This window comes from Clupea harengus, chromosome 11, assembly GCF_900700415.2.
Source record: "Clupea harengus chromosome 11, Ch_v2.0.2, whole genome shotgun sequence".
Taxonomy (NCBI): domain Eukaryota; kingdom Metazoa; phylum Chordata; class Actinopteri; order Clupeiformes; family Clupeidae; genus Clupea; species Clupea harengus.
In genome coordinates, this window is record NC_045162.1 from 3,586,391 (window position 1) to 3,604,146 (window position 17,756).

Sequence of the window (17,756 nt, forward strand, 5' to 3'; positions counted from 1 at the left end):
TCATTGAGGATATATGAAAAAGGACAGCGATTTACTTTTTAAACTGTTGCAACAGTGAACTGTAGATAATAATGTAGTTTTATATTGCAACATTTCCATAATTACTTTGATCAAAAGAAATAATCGTAAATTAAATACTAGGAAATTAATAGAAAATATATCAATAAATTAAATAACAAACAAAACATTAAAATGTTACAAGAACTGGTAACTAATGACTTTGTCCATGTACTTGTTGGTGGCTTTGTCGACATTTAAGGAAAACATTCTGTTTTTTTTTTTTAGCTTTTCCGAAATACGTCTTTTAAACTCTGGTGTTATGCCGTGTGTGTGTTAAAATAGCGGCATGCTGATGGATATTGACAGTTTAGTGAAACACACGTCACACACACGGTCAGTTATTGATGCCGGTACATCAGCTGAGGATGTTGCTCCCGGTAAAGGCGTTGTGTGTTGGAGAGCTAGTTGCATATATTAGCTTTCTCGAGCACAAAGTACAGAAGCAAGCACCTGCTTCTCTTAACTTCTTACACCAGCTACCAAAAGGCTTACTGTCCTTCCCTTACCATCTCTTCTATCCATGCCCAGCGCCATTTATTTTCATGAACTTACTTTCCATCCTACTCTCCTTTGGTGTGATGTCTCGGGCAGCTACGCTAGGCAGAGCGATAGAGAAAAGTCTGAAGCACATTTTCCCAAGACCCGCCCCAATCTACTTCTGATTGGCTAATAATCTTATTTTGAGAGCGGGAGAGTTGTGCTCCTTTCATTTCATTGGCAGACGAACTCATAAACTCGAAAGTGATGGTGATGATATCGAGACGTGTTTTTTTTTTTTTTTTTTTTTAATATTAGATTTTTTTTCGCAGCCAAACGCTGCACGCCGGAAATCCGGCACGGTGACGGAATACTTTAATCCCTGCTCATGAGATAACGAGCTGGTCCTGTGACCTCTCCACAGCGGGGCAAAACTAACAGGTTGGTCTTCTCAGTGATGGAGTTTAGATGTTGCACTCCTTTAGTTAGAAGATCACCTTTGGACATCAGTTTCAGTCCCTGAATGAGAAAAAAACGAGGGAATGAGGCTAACTACTTAGTGAAACACCAGTAAAATAAGTTTTTTGTAGGAACATTTGGATAGTCTAGCACCACAAGAAACTGAACATGCAGGGATGATTAGAGCAGTCCCAAACTTGAGAGACAACTATTAACTCTCCGTTACCTACTGGTTTGACATAACCGACACTAATTGTTTATGTCATTTGTCACGCGTGTGCCAAAACCTTTCCCTAGTCACGGCGTAGCACAGGGTGACGGTTAACTGCCACTAGAGGGCATCAGATATCAAAGGCTGCAGCATCATAAACACAGATAAGCCAACGCTCAGTGCTGACTACTTGCTCAATGCATTTCATTGTATTGTTGACAACGCCTTCTGTATATCATTACACATTAATCTTTTTAGCACACTTAACCTTAAAGTACATTGATGAACAAGGATTATGTGTCTGTGTGACTAAAATTAGTAGTGTAGTTCAGCTAACGCACACAAGGGGGCAGTGCAATGCAATGATCGCAAAGATGCTTCGCTACTTTACCCATTCTGCAGAATTATGAGCTACCGATTGATTCAGTCTGCCACACCAACACAGCACAGATATACTCAGTACTTTAAACTGAACAACCTGTAGTGCTAAACACTTAAGTCCCCTAAATCCCACAGGGTCTTCAGTGCTGCGAGTCGCATCATGTACCATGTTACACAACTGTGTCCAGAGGTGAAGTACATGACTACGCTCACATCTTTTGACACTGAGGCTTTTAAGTCTTTGAAAGATGTTCTTGTAGGATCGTGTCACTTTATATCTCCTTTGGTATCTATCATCTCCCACAACTGTATGTTGTCTCAAACACTTTTACAGATGAATAGCAATTAATGACAGATTACACAGAAGTTTTTTTTTTTTTTTTACTTCTAAGGCAGATCTTCATGGTTACCTGCAATATCTGTAACATTATGTCTGACCAGTCAGATGCAATGTTTGAAATAAATGTATATATACACAAACACAAGTATCGACTCCCTCTGCCATCATCCTGGCCTCCTGTCTCCTGGGATCTTTCTGTGACATGCATCTGTTCCTTGGCAGTCAGCAAGAACCACAAATACCTCACGGTGGCTGCACAGCACTCTGACACCCAGGCAAAAGAAATAACATTCGCTTCCAGATTATGACAATTTATGTAGCCTTTATTGTCATTTATACATCACTGTTACATTGTATTCCAGTGAAGTAGTAGTAGTAGTAGTAGATTTTAAAAGGATGTTAACTCTGTCACTCCACAAGAACACAAATACTGATGTGGAAGACCAGAGAGGGGTAGAAAGCTGCTGAGATATAACAGGTTATGTACATCCCTGTGTCGTCACCCTTCAGGGGAGGCCTGCAGGCCTCCCATCAACCAGGCCCAACAACTAGCGCTGCTATGCCCCTTCAGGATGACCTTCAGCATCACCTCTCTTCTTCCGTCACCCACCCCCGTGTGGTTTCACCGTCCACCCCCTCTCTCCCATATCCTAGCAGCCAGCTTTCAACTGACGATGACCAATTATGTTTTAGATTCTATTAAAAAAAAAAACTAAAAAACCTAAACAAAAAAATAAAAGTAACAAAAAGAAAAAAACAGATATTTACTGTACAGCTACTGCTAACAGAGGGCCTAATGAACCTGGCCTTATACTAGATTAAAGTGCTAGAAGCAACCCACCAATCCACACATCATATATATTTGTGTATATATATATATATATTTATATAGGAACAAATCTACTATTTTAACATTAATGTACAGGGTAATATACAATATATTTGTAACAGCTGAAATATCAGCACAAAAAAGATCACTGTCACACATAACGGCAACATATATATATATAATTATATATATTTATATATAATCATATATATAAATATATAATTTTGTAATATATTCATGAAAAGAAAAAGAATTTAACACGCCTCAGGCTTTTCAAATGATAACCAGAAAAGCAGTTGTTTCCGTAAGGACGTTAAAAGCTTTACAAGTTCTCTCCGAAAGAACAACAAAGAACAGGTAGACCAAGTGCCCGCCTGGATTATTTGAGGTCACGGGACAGTAATTTTGCATATTCCACAAATCTATTGCGACACATTACTGTCTACAAACAGCGCGCCTGAGCCTCCTGGACAGAGGCTTGCCTTGACTGAACTCACACGGACACCCACTTAACAGAACGTTACGACGATGGGTAATTCTGGTTAAGAGCTACGGATGTGCTTTTGACACTGTGTGCTATGATGGTGGACAACAGAAAGACTACAATTTCACGACACTTTAGTATTATTATCTTCTTCATCATCATCTTCACGTCTTTTTTCTCTCAACGCCTCAGAAGAAACAGGAGCTGTAAACGCTTTCTCTACGCGGTTCCACCATTGTTCCTGCTGAGGTTCCCGAACCCCTCCCAGAGCTTGTGATGTTCCACTGAAAAGCAAAGGGAATGTATTTTTTTTCTTCTAGCCTCTGCACACATTAGAATTGCATTAGTGACGTCCTAAATCCTCTTCCAGTCCCCAAAGGGAGGGCTAAACCTGGTGCTTCTCTGTTCCGATCTCAGCCTGTGGACTACAGCAGTTCTCACTCGTCTCCGTCCTAAACGCGCGCCACCATCGCATCCGCGCTATGTCTCAAAGCGCGCCAGCGGCGCCTTTACCCACAGTGCTTTGCAAGATGGCTAACGGCTAGCCGGACCAGGGCTCAGCTAAAGGCCCCTTCCCTCCCCTCCCCTAAACCCCCCTCTCTGCTCTTGACATGTCCCTGAAGCTGCGCACGGCTTGAACGAAATGCTCACACACGAAGAAAACATTTTATTTTTTTTTATAAAGTAACTGGACGAAGAAAAACCCTGTTTAGATGCAGGAGGAAAACGGACGACAAGCATAGTGACGGTATGCTTCCTTTACAGGCTTCTTGGGAGCCAAGAGGGACGTGCAGTGCGTTTCAGGACGCTGCCGTTCGCTGGAGAGCACCGAGGCCGTCCGCTCTCCCCTTTCCTCCGGCGAAAAAAACCACCCACCCCCCGCCGCGCCACCCGCTCACTCGAAAGACCAGATCTCGATGTCCTGCACAACAAAGTCCTCCTTCTTGGAGAGCATGGGGTTCCCAAAGGTGGCGCAGGTGTGGCTTCTGCCATGGTACAGGTCTCCGTCTAGCCACAGGCCGAACTCCCCACTGCAGAAAACAAGAAAGAGTGTGAAGAACACTGAAGTCTTGGGGTGTGTAGGCTATAGTTACCCCATTGGGGGTATGTAGGCTAAAGTTGCCCCATTGGGGTATGTAGGCTAAAGTTGCCCCATTGGGGTATGTAGGCTATAGTTGCCCCTTTGGCTACAAGGGCAACACAACTACGGTTACCTCACTGTGTTTAGTTTCTGCACTTTGTTAAATTACCAGCGCACACAGCAACTGAGAAAACTGATGACTCGATGAGCCTTTATTTAATGTATTTTCTCCTAACACTGCAGTTGTTCATCAAGTCCCCTCACCTTCCACCACCAAATGCCAGGGAGTCCATATCTCCTTTGATGAAGAAGAGGTTGTCTCCAGTCCACTTGTAGGCCTGGGGAAACATGGGGAAACATAGGGCAGAGTTACAATGACAGTCCTCCGCTGGACCACACAGGCTGGACAAACAGCCAGCAATCCCAGGGTCCCAAACTCAGTTCCCTGGGGCAGGTTAGGGATGCGCAAACACCTCCACTGTGGCTAAGGGTGAGTACACGAGAGGATGCATGTCCGCTGTTCGACCACTGACTATTCCCTTCATGCTCCACACAGACATTGAGTAAAGCTTCATGCCAAATTAAACAAAAACAGGGCTGAAACAGAGCTCTTCCTGAGAGGCCACTATAATGTCACTGCACTACTGAGTAAAGGATGAACAGACACTGTGGACACAGGGTGCAGACTAAGTGCACACTAGATAGGGTGCAGACTAAGTGCACACTAGATAGGGTGCAGATTAAGTGCACACTAGATAGGGCGCAGACTAAATGCACACTAGATAGGGTGCAGACTAAGTGCACACTAGAGAAACTCAATCAAAACGATACCTCAAGAAAGCAGTGGGATTTTTTTGTTGTTGTTCGAGAATATCTACAATAGATATGCGATGATCCAGTTGTTCAGCGACTATCACCAGCTGTGTCTAATATTTACACTGTTCAAAGAGAAGCTCAAAGCTCTCAGTACTGAGCTGGGATGCTAATAATAGTCTATTTACTCGAGCTGGCTCTGCTAGAGGGGGTATTTTCCTGGAGTGTGGGACTTCCTCTACTGGTACACATAACATTTAAAACTGTTTCATCTAAGCAAAAGCTTTTATTAAAAGAAAGTGTACAATGGGGAAAAAATAAGCAGAGCAGTTTTAAAACATCTGAATACTGCTTTCAAAGAGGGACATTTCAGACAGTCTCCACAAGTGGGTAATATCAGTCGTGTACTAACACACAGGGACCCACACCCAAAAAATGTAGCAGTGTAATAAGTGTACTTAAACTGGAATCAATAAAACTGTTAAGTAATTCCACGCATACATTACCTCAAATTCCGGATAGAACGTGAAGAGGAAGGTCTCTCCGGTTCCGTAGAAGCCCTCGCTGACCTTAAAGGGGTTTGACGCAAGGGCACCAAACACCTTCCACACAATGGTCAAACGATAAAGTCAGAGGACAGGAAAACTAATAGTGCATACCTCAATTAAAAAAAAATTAATGACAAATATTCTCTAGGCAACAGTTACCTTGGAGAGCAGAACACAATGAGCTCCAAAAGGGACTTAATAGAGGGCCAAATGTATCAATCTTTAAGTACAATTTGCCGTAGAACCATGTGTACACAAAATCCCACACTTTGTGCTGGGAGGTAAAACTCCCCATAGAATGGAGCACATATGGATGAACGTCTTTTTCAGATATTATATATAACAGATACTCTTGCTGTGCAACCCCCAGTAGTCCAGGGCTAGATTGAAGCACATGTGGGGTTCTGCCATGCCGTGATATATTTGATAATGTAAGCAACTTTAAACAGCAGTTTGAGTTCTTCACAAGTTAAAGTACAATAATATGCAGATTATTATAATATCGACCTCCGTACAGTTAAATAGAATATTATAATATTGACCTCCGTACAGTTAAATAGACCTTGAAGTCAACTAGGTGATCCCTTCCCATACAATTGACATGATGGCTATGTTGACCATTCGGTTAGGGCAATGGCAGACAATATGTTAACAATATGTGCAGGAGAATTCCTGACTGCAGAAAGGATTGAAACACGGACCGTTTAGTCTACTTGCATCACAGGCAAGTAGCATTTCCTAAATACCGTTTTATGGATAGAAAGGTGGTCAGCAAAATTTCATGTGCGTGTATCAAAGTACCTTTGATACATGTGGGCCGAAATCTCATACTCGTTTCTAGTGGGAAAAGCTCCCTCACAAATGAACAATCTACTTCTGCCGGAGGCCTTCAGAGACAAAGACTTTTATGTTTATGACAGAACTCCCCCATTTAACGTTAACAGCACACTGATGAACACTTAAACAAACACAGTTCATTTTGGATCAACTCTTTGCCCAGTTCAACTGAAAGGAAACCGGTCACAAGGCACTGCCCAAAACCAAACCATTCTTCTGTGTTTCTCCTTTTTAAAGCATGTCATATATTTGAACAGGGGCCAGACAAATATCGACATATGATGCATCCAAACAGTGAACTTGAATTGGAAAATTGATTGATTGATTGAACCTTACCTGGCCGTCACTGTCCTTGATGACCAACAGCACGGGTGTGTCCAGCCCCTGCATGACTCGATACAGGGTCTTAATGCTCATGCCATGCTTGGCTGTGCCATAGGCAAGAGTCCAGGGGTAGCCAATGGTCCTGGGCGGGAGGTGCTTGGCCAGCTACACAAGAGAGGGGGAACAGAGACAGACGAAGAGATGAGGGGCAGACAGAAGGAAGAAAGGGGAACAGTGAGAAGAGAGACATCTGGTTACTCTTCCCGAGTTCAGACAGGGCAGAGCTATCAGTAGGCAATTACAGGAGTGTCGACCTTTCCACACGGGCAAACGTCAGACTGCATGACCCAGCATGAAGGTTGCAACCAAACAGTGGCACACCACACACACACACACACACACACACACTTCTTTGGGTTAAGTCACCCTGAGTCCACCCTGAGAATTCTCTTTAAATCAATCAGATTACGACGCCTTATTGAAACCACTTTAAGTGATTTGCCAGCCACAGAGGATAAGGGCATGAAGAAATCCTTGTGCATTGGCATCTGATCTACAAAAGGGCTACACAGAGGATTAGCCTGTTTCACTCAGGCCTCCTCCCATAGCCTGTGATACTTGGCAAACCTCAGGGTGAACAGTGTGAAGCTGAACTAAAAGGTCAAAGGGCAACTTTAAAGCACAAAGGACAAGGACCGGTTCGTACATCAGAGACATATAGAAAAATAAGGCAAGAAAAAATCCTACGAAGAAATTATCTTATATAATTATTAGCCTACTATATCAACCCTTATTCAGCAGTTGGAGTGTAGGTCTCATGTACATGCAAGAATGGCACCTTTAAATCGAGATCAAGAAAGGCACTTTTAAAACTAGATCAAGAACGGCACCTTTAAATCGAGATCAAGAATGGCACCTTTAAATCGAGATCAAGAATGGCACCTTTAAATCTAGATCAAGAACGGCACCTTTAAATCTAGATCAAGAATGGCACCTTTAAATCGAGATCAATAGGAGAGAGGGTGCTTGGAGAAGCAGCTCGTTGACAATGGACATCGATATTAGTCTGGCTGCTGCATGGAGACCCCCCATCCCCCCCTTTTTCCACACGGTGCTTTGCGATGGTTTACTTATAGAAAGAGAGAGCGGTGATGGTGTACGTAGAGAGAGAGAGAGAGTGGTGATGGTGTACTTAGAGAGAGAGAGAGAGAGAGAGTGGTGATGGTGTACTTAGAGAGAGAGAGAGAGAGAGAGAGTGGTGATGGTGTACTTAGAGAAAGAGAGAGCGGTGATGGTGTACTTAGAGAAAGAGAGAGTGGTGATGGTGTACTTAGAGAGAGAGAGAGAGAGAGAGAGAGTGGTGATGGTGTACTTATAGAAAGAGAGAGTGGTGATGGTGTACTTGGAGAAAGAGAGAGCGGTGATGGTGTACTTAGAGAAAGAGAGAGCGGTACCTTTTCGATCTGGTCGGCCTCCAGGAGGTCGCTGGGCTCGCTCAGGTTGGGTCTGAAGGTCTCCGGCTCCAGGGTGGCGGTGATGGAGCTGCCATTGTTGGAGTTCACCTCCTCCTTGGTGGTGATCTAGAGACAAACATCAGCTATAAGTACGACACACACACACACACACAAGGAATAGCAAACAGCGCAGATGTTTTCCCCCCTTTACATTTGGTAACTAGATAAAGCAACCAGAATTATGACTAAGCCACTACAGATGACAGAGAAAAATATAACATGTCAACTCTTCCAGGTACGGGAAGCTAACAGGGACAATCTCCGCCAGGGTGAGGAGCAGCCTACCTTCTGCATTGCTCAGTCGAAGCCCGTTGTCGGTAATGGTTACTCTAAGACTTTTGAGTTTGAGTCCGAATGTATTTGTTTATTCAAAAGATGAGAGAAACCAGGACCACAACACGAGACGACACCAATGCAAATGCTGCCACTGTACAGGGAAGGAATACAAACCAGATGCAAATCTGCCTCCCATATTCTGACATAGCAACTATGAGGGAAAACTACCTACTATTAAGGGGATTATTTTAAGCGTAAGTCTATACATTTCAGTCACGCTGGGGTTGCTCAACATTTTGCACCAATAGGCCTAAGAACTGAAGGAGACTTACTGTACACTATGAATGTTTGCTGAAGAAAACACGCGGCCAACAAAACCAAGAAGTTAAGTACCCCCGGGAGTAAGCTCCGTGTCTGGCCTGGGAGATTTAGCGAGCGGGCGAGCGGGTGGAAGTGCTTTAGGTGCTTGGCCCCGTGTGGCCTGCAGCACGCTCAGGTTACTCAGCCCTCGCTTGAATTACCGCCATTGTCTTCAGCAAACAATCCAGCCGCTTGCCAATGCAATCTTAACTTCCGCCCCGTTCACCTATACCTCAACACCATCAATGCCCCCCCCACCCACTGTCTGACGACAGAGGGAATCAAGCACAGTGGCAGTGGAGCCAGCCTAGAGCCAGCCTGTCACAAAGAAGGCCACCCATAAAGAAAATGAACATAATTTAAATTCCGAAACTGTCCGACAGGGCCAATGTGAGCTGGACGAGCCGTGGTCACCAGTGAGCTCACAATGGTTACCCTGGAGATAGGACTAGCAAGGAAGTGACTGAATGACCAGTCTAAACACAGAATGTCCCCATGACGTAAAACTATTGGGGAAATGCGGCCAATTTTGGCGTCACAAATCGTTTCTTGAGGCAACCTACAAACTAGCACCTAAAATCTACAACGACTTAAGGGGGTGGGGGCTAAAAGCGAGCCTAGAGGGGTGGTCATCGCACTGAGCACCTGGAGCCGCTTGCACAGGGCGCGCAGATCTTCGCTGTTTAGGGCGTCAATCCGCCGGTGGTACTCAGTCAGCGACACCACCTGGTGTAGAGACAGGGGAAGAGGAGGTGTTACCGTGGTGATACCGTGTATCAGATGGAGGAGAGAAGGATGGGCAGAGCAGAGAAGATGCAGAAAAGAGGGGGGGAAAAAAGAAGAAAAAAAAGAGAGAAAAACAGATCCTGGGCTGGCTAAAGCTCTGCATGCTCCAGCTCAATCACGGCACATCTCCAGATGCCCTCCAATCAACAAGCTCAGTTTGGACTGCCTCAAGAGAGGGGGTGCAATTCACCTCAAACTTGGGCTATGCCTGCGTCAGTTTGAAAACTTGAACTGACGCAGAATCGATGAGTGAGGCTTGAGCGTGTGTTTTGCATGGTTGTACAAGAAAATCTCAACACCCAAACAACAGAGGCAAACATAACCTCTGAGAAGTGAAAACGAGGTTGTGTGTACAGAGGATTGGCTGGCTTGCAAAAGGCCGCCATGACACTGTTGACAGCTGACTGGATCCTTTCATTCTCAGCCAAGTTTAGGCGTCACTTTCACACCTGTAGGCCTTAGTCAGTTCGAATCGAGCCACAGTGATCATTTGTCATAACAGGGAATTGTCATCACTTATGTTCAGTTCCCCTGTCTTGATTTCAACTTGTGACTTGGGTCACAACCTGAGCACAATTTTACAAAAGGTCCCTAAAGCAGATCTGACATATCTGAATAGGGGCAAATATTAAGTCCCAACTGAATCTGCATTCGGAATTAAATGGACCTCCAGGCTTTATGGACTCTGGCCTAACAACGCAGTGTACCTCAGCTCCACTGAGGAACACGATTCCCAGCGCTTCTATGAGACAGTGCTTATTCTGAGCCGCATACGCATCAATAATGAACTTTACCAAGCATCATTCTGAAGCACTGAGGTTTATGTAAGCGCTGAGCAGCATCACAAGAATCCAGATGTAAAATGACCCTTCCAAATAACTTCCAGCTTATAGAAGCTGCAGAGGTATACATGCTAAATGCAAAAGCCTCACCACATTCTATTTCAGTTATATCAGGTCTATTTAAATTATATTACAACTTCAGAATCACAGATTTTTTATAATGAGTAAAGCAAGCATGATATGTGACCGCATCGTTTCGTAAATTTACCACAACCGGATATGTGCACAGTACTTGACACAAAAGCCACTAGTCAGTTAAGCCGGGAACACCGGTGTCTATTAGTTTTGGAGTGTAAATAAGACTTTCGGGCAAACAAGTTGCCACTTTACAGCTTTCAATAATTCAAATGAAACGGTAATCAGGACACCATCATGAAAAATGCATCTGCCCCCCTTTCTCCCTTCCGCAATGGAACTGCGGAGACAGGTCAGAAGCAGGGCGTCTGAATGCGATGGCTCAATCCTTGGATATGCTCGCTACGTCAACTGTAGCCAAAACAAAGCAGGTGGACGCGTATAGTCTAAGGTTGAGATTCCCAGACAGGGAGCTTGATTTTCCACACGAGGTGGAGGTGTGGTGTTTGGGATTATTGCCATGTTAACGCGCGAGGTAGATAGTTGAAGACTGTCAATAAGCCAAGTTAAAGACTTCGTGTTTGCTAGAGCATACGTGAAATATTACTTTGAAGGCGAGCAATAATTGAATACCATTGTTTTAATCAAGGCTTGAGCTATATGTTCAATATTTTAAATGTAAACGGACATATACAAAACCCTTCGCTTCGCATTAAAAAATATGAACCTTAATTGCGTAAACTCCTAGTTAACACAAGGTCAATACCACCCTATTCTACATCGGAGTCAGGCAAACAAAACACTTTATCTATACTTAAAACCCTCAAATGTTTATGATAGCACTGTGTGGGTCTTCCTGGGGCAGTGTCTCAAGCAGAGGGCAAGGACATGGATGGCTAACAGTTAAACATATCGGTTATTGTGTATGTCCCGGCCAAAATGACCATCAAACGACAGCTAATCGGTTAGCCAGTTAGCTACAACCCAAAGCAATTCATTATTATTGCTAATCCACTTCCACAAGTAAACAACTGAGATCTAAATCGTGTGTCCATAACAGAGGCTCTGGACCCAAAACCAAGTAGGATTAGCTACAGGAATTCGCTTTGGCACAGTTTTACAAACACACAAGTGAACAGCTTCTCGGCAAGACATGCAACTTGATCGTCACCAGGTTGATTGCAAAAGTTAGCCAAGGATGCTAACTGACTGACTGGCTAATCAATAATAAAAGCACTAGTATAAGCTACTGTTTTCAGAAAGCTAACATACATATTTGTACTTAGGAGTCAGTTGATTTGCTTCTTTCACTCTCCTGGAGAACATGTCTTTTCGGGGTGAGGCGGGTATGAGCCGAGTTTCACATTCCAGTTTCTTAAAATACACCCACTTGCATCGACGTTGGACCACCAAACACCGAGCAAAGCCGACAAAGTAGAAAATGTGTTTTTCAGGGTCTTCACTGAAACTGGCTGACAGCATACACAGCCAATAGAACGTCCAGGCAGGAATGACGATATTCTATTGGTGAAGCTCTGGATGTCGGCCCTTTCCACTGTATGCCACCTTAAAGAAACAGACCTCACTGTTCCCATCCCAACTTTCACCTTCAAATTTATAACGAAAGACAGACGCACAAATTCGTTAATTCCCATTCTGATTTGCATTAAAAAAAATCCCGTTTCGTTAGAGAACAGACGGGAATAGGCACAGTGCCATAATAGGCTTAGGCGACAACTTTCTTTTTGGCATGTTATCTTGAAATGCAGCGTTCATGTCTCTGTAATCAACCTTTATCAATCCCACACACACAACCTTAAAACGTCATGGCAATGAAAACATGCGCCTCGACTTTTCTATGATTATAACGAATAGGCACGAATGCACACTGCACTAAGTTAGTTTCAGATGTAGAGAAGTATTACATGACACAGCGTTAAGTAAACCTATTCAACTCACAACCACAGTATCGCGTACACTTGCCTTTGATCGACGTCCGAGTCCACTTTGCGTTCGCATTGAAATTTTACAGGCTACTCAGAGCTTAAGTGTCCTCACACTGTACCTTCAGACGGTTTGACAGTTACCATAATATGACACAACACAAATATCGACTTGAGCACTATTTGATTAATTTGATATAATAAATGAATATCAAACCGAAGTTGACATCATAGGCACAAGTGACTATAAGAGCATTGGTTCAACAACTTCTCTGCTCATGACTACATTCATGTCAATCCTGAAGGTATCACTTAACAGCCTAACGTTCAACACATTTTCAACACCAAGACGTACCAATCAAATAATGCCATCTATGTAATAGATATTCATAGATATAGCACTATCTGTTGGCTTCACATCGAAAGGTATGGCTCCACACTGTACAGGTACAAAAAAACAAAACAAAACAAAAACCAACCGAATATGCCATGCATGCATAAATCGGCTTGCATACATGTAGTTGTTGCTTTCTTGTAAAAAAAAAGCTCCAATATTGCACAGTCATGCAAAACACAGCAGCAGCAAGCTCACTGTTAAAGAAACACACTTGAACAGAGCCTGGGATTTGACTGAGCAGAGTGCACGCTATCTGTCCGGTCTTGTGAAACAAACAACCAAAGACTACAGAGCTTCTGACACAACAAATGTGAAGATGAGAAAGAGATGAAGTGCAGTTTCAAACAGCATAGCACCAGACACCTGGATAAAGGAAAACACACACAACAGAGAAACGGAAACCAAACGGCACCAATGCAAGAAGTTCAGTGCGCAACATACACGGTACACACTACATGTACAGACTTGAAAACATACATGTGCAAAAAACACCACCACTGAAAACAATATTAAACTGTTACAGTAAACACACTGAATTGAATAGGCACACCACTAAAGAAATCCACTGTTGTACAGGTGAAGAACACACAGGCTCTACACTTCACAGACTAACGGTGCCAAAGGTCTCTGGTGTAAGTCTGTTGTGGACGCTGAGGCCTTACCTCCCACTCCTTGTTGTCGTCGCCGTCGGTGGCACTGGAGGCCTGCTCCTCAGTGCCCTCGGACTCCTCCAGTTTCTTGACCACCATGAAGCCCGGCTCCTGGCTCAGGCCCCCCAGCCCGTCGCCGTACATGTCAGGGCTCCACTGGATGAAGAACACATACAGGTGCTCCGTCCTGGGGTGAGGGGGGGCACAGAGAGGGAGGGGGGGCAAACTGCTGTTAGAAGATAGTGATGGTGATTATGGTCTTATGTCTTATGTGAGGAGCTCAATATCACAGATGATTGAGGTCAATTTATTTCTTCCTGAATTGGGTAAACAGAGATACAAAATGACAAATTACAACAGCATATACACATGTATGTGGAATTATAACATCATAAACAACAGTTCATGGCAGTTCAGCAAAACAGATTTTAAAGGCCTCAGTTAGTATTGATACTCATTCCTGCAATGTGTTCAAACATTACTGCATGAAATCTCATTGTGCACGACATGTTTGCTATGCTATAACTACATCCACATTGCTCATGCAGAATATAATATAAAACATATTTAAAGACATCATCTGGTGTACTGTAGCCAAGGCCCATGTTTAACAGGTCAGAAGAAAAAACTACAAGAGCTCAATATTACAGTCACAATGTTAACTTAATCTTTCCAGTGCACTCATGAGACTTCAGGGCCATGAAGCCATTTCCTGCAGTGCAGCACCAGTGGGGTATATGCAGTGCAGCACCAGTGGGGTATATGCAGTGCAGCACCAGTGCAGTGCGGCACCAGTGGGGTATATGCAGTGCAGCACCAGTGCAGTGCAGCACCAGTGGGGTATATGCAGTGCAGCACCAGTGCAGTGCAGCACCAGTGGGGTATATGCAGTGGGGTATATGCAGGGCGGCACCAGTGGGGTATATGCAGTGCAGCACCAGTGCAGTGCGGCACCAGTGGGGTATATGCAGTGGGGTATATGCAGTGCGGCACCAGTGGGGTATATGCAGTGCGGCACCAGTGGGGTATATGCAGGGCAGCACCAGTGGGGTATATGCGGTGGGGTATATGCAGTGCGGCACCAGTGGGGTATATGCGGTGGGGTATATGCAGTGGGGTATATGCAGTGGGGTATATGCAGTGCGGCACCAGTGGGGTATATGCAGTGGGGTATATGCAGTGGGGTATATGCAGTGCAGTGTGGCACCAGTGGGGTATATGCAGTGGGGTATATGCAGTAGGGTATATGCAGTGGGGTATATGCAGTGGGGTATATGCAGTGCGGCACCAGTGGGGTATATGCAGTGGGGTATATGCAGTGCGGCACCAGTGGGGTATATGCAGGGCAGGCGGACAGCAGGCACCGTGGCCATGTCACCATGTGACCGTGCGAGTCCCCTGAGTGGAGCCCTGTCGCCAGCTGACAGGCTGTGAGAGCCTCGGAATGTCTCTGTCATCTCGCCCGCTCTGCCCGCACCATTGTCATGATACTCTACGCTGATCTTCCGGGTCGCCACTCAACTAGGTCATGCAGCGGGGAAGAGCAGTCTGCCCGCGTCTCGGTGGACAGAAAGCGCATGGCGTAGTGGCATGGCCGCAGCCTGCAATGTGCCAACATAAGGCGCGTGCATATCGCAGCTCGCTGATACACACACCGACATGCATGCATGCACATAAATAAAGAATGTTGTGAACACTTGAGTACAGTTATATACAAATAAATATAGCCCGGCGACTGTTTTCATCAACAAAGAGCTGCAGAAAGGCAAGGGGTTTAATACGTAGTGGAATTACTTGCCCCTCTTTGTCCAATCCTGGGTTGATTCAAAAAAGGCACCTGGTGTGAAATGCAAAGACATCAAGCTAAAAGGCAAGCCTGTTTATTTGTGAACCATCTTCACTTCTCAATTTGGGAAATAAATAAAGAAGAAAGAAGCAAAGAATCTCGAGCTGTCTAGAAAAAGTATGAATGCCCTTTTCAGCGAAGAGGGGGGAAAAAAAGAGCCATATTCTTCCCCTCCCTGACAAGAAACAAAAGGCAGCATTGTGCAGGGAGTGGATGACTGTTAACAAGGCTCGGACAGATTCTGTCTATTTCTGGTTTGAAACGCGCTACTCCGCAGCACGGCTGAAAATTGAATTAATCTATTTGCTCGTTGAGGATTCATTTGCTAAGAAAACAAATGTTATGGGCTTGTTGAAGAGCGATAGCCGGGGTCGATTCTCTCTGGTTAGGGGGGGCTTACAGAGTAAACAGAATAGAGTGGCTGACGAGGCAGAATCTCTTCCCACCGGACAGCAGCCGATAGGCACAGGCCTAATGACTTATTCTAGTGTGACACCAATATAGAAATTCTTTAACCAGGCGGTGCGTGACCCACTACCGTAAGCATTCCAAGCAGTTAGGAGATGTTTCGGGGAGGAAGAATGTGGTGGTAGGGGGAGGAATTTGAACAACACGCACAGAGGGTACATTCAAAGAAAGGTGTGCTTTTCTCCCCTGGCATCACTTCCCCCTAATTTAAAAGGGCTCTTCATGAATTGTGTCTCTTAGAATCTATGACTGGACATTAGCTCAATGGGAGGTTTAATTAGATGGGGGACTTGGAGGGTTAACTGCTGTTTTCTGCCATCTGTCTGGTCAGTACGAGTCAAAGGTACTCATGAGGTGTCAGAAAAGACACAAAGAATGATTAAGGAAAGGTGAAAGGTGAAAGGTGAGAGGTGAACATAGGAGTAACATGTGAAAAAGGTGAATAGGAGAAACATAGTGCGGGTGGGGAAGTTCAGTGTGTCATGTAGTTGATTATGAATTCTGGGAGTGATGGGGGTGTTCGCCCGCTGTGGCCCCGGGCGTGGGCTCACCTCTCCTGGGGCACGGCGAACCAGTATTCAAGCTTCCGGTGGCGCTGGGCGTACTGCTGCATGGAGGCGCTGGCGTTGGACAGGAAGGTCTTCTTCATGGGCTTCCCCACCCGCAGGCACAGGAACTTGTGAGACCTGGACCTCTTCCTCTCCCTGAACACCGCTGGGCCTGAGGACACAGGAAATGAGGCAACGTCAGAGGAGGTAGAGGCGAAGACCAGAACCTGAACACCAAGTAATGACAGATGGGTAGAACACACTTTCTGAGACTGCTATTCTAAACGTTAGTCTCGTTTGTTTAGTGCCGTTAATATGAATGAGCCTGACCCCGAAAGGAACAAATACACTCGAAAATCCGCTTAAACCTTTAAGACCACCAAATCTTTAAAGACACTAACGGCCAGATCTTATTTCATGCCACCATTATTAGTAGCCCATTAAAAGGTCATCCCAGCAGGGCACTTGCAAAGAAATACGGCCCACCCTAGCAGCGAAACGGAAATGGTATTTACTGGAGACCAACAAAGGTTAATCACCTCAGACAACAGATTCTCCACGGGCGTCCATTTTGAGTCCATTAAGGTGATGCATAATTGACTGAGCTTTGACACCCTGCTTGTGGCCGCATACAGTGAGGAAAATGAGCGAAGGGCGGGCCATTAAGCAAAGCCCCCAGTGTGATGCCTGAGAATAAGGATGGTGGCTCACACACTCACACAGAGTTGAGCTCAGTTATTGGACAGACAACAGAGTGTGTGTGTGTGTGTGTGTGTGTGTGTGTGTGTGTGTGTGTGTGTGTGTGTGTGTGTGTGTGTGTGTGTGTGTGTGTGTGTGTGTGTGTGTGTGAGAGCGAGAGCGAGTCTGCAATTAGGTTGCATAGACAGGTAGGATGTAAGTGGGCTACGTAAAAGTATATATACCTTTAGTAATTTGGCAGAAGTCTTTTATTCAACACAACCTACTGATCAGAGTGTACATTTATACATATGAAAAGCAGCAACCTCTGCCATCTGAGCTAAAGAAATACATCAGTGGTGAACAACCAAGTCCACCCACTGAACGCTCTGTAAACGCTAGAGCCGCAAAGGTAGAACCATGAAGATAGAACTGTAATTCACCGCGAGATAGGATATCAGCAAAGAGCCAATCGCTGCTGAAATGTCACAGCGCGCTACCACACGCATGCAAACATACACATTCTCAG

At 44.8% G+C, this 17,756-nt stretch overlaps 1 protein-coding gene across 7 annotated transcripts in view; it reads right to left on the reverse strand.

Annotated features, from left to right (window-relative positions):
• Positions 1-2,235: 2,235 nt before the first annotated feature.
• oxr1a (oxidation resistance 1a) overlaps positions 2,236-17,756 on the reverse strand; it is a 147,995-nt gene continuing 132,474 nt past the window's right edge. For 6 of the 7 annotated variants that reach the window (XM_031576119.2, XM_031576123.2, XM_031576122.2 and 3 more), the window contains 8 exons: positions 16,553-16,721; positions 13,700-13,874; positions 9,640-9,720; positions 8,299-8,424; positions 6,857-7,009; positions 5,642-5,737; positions 4,587-4,660; positions 2,236-4,272 (listed from right to left, as the gene is read on the reverse strand). In XM_031576119.2, coding sequence (XP_031431979.1) covers positions 4,137-4,272; positions 4,587-4,660; positions 5,642-5,737; positions 6,857-7,009; positions 8,299-8,424; positions 9,640-9,720; positions 13,700-13,874; positions 16,553-16,721 — 1,010 coding nt within the window. In that variant the 3' untranslated portion in view covers positions 2,236-4,136. The remainder of the gene's footprint in view (positions 4,273-4,586; positions 4,661-5,641; positions 5,738-6,856; positions 7,010-8,298; positions 8,425-9,639; positions 9,721-13,699; positions 13,875-16,552; positions 16,722-17,756) is intronic. The other variant, XM_031576120.2, reaches the window with a different exon arrangement.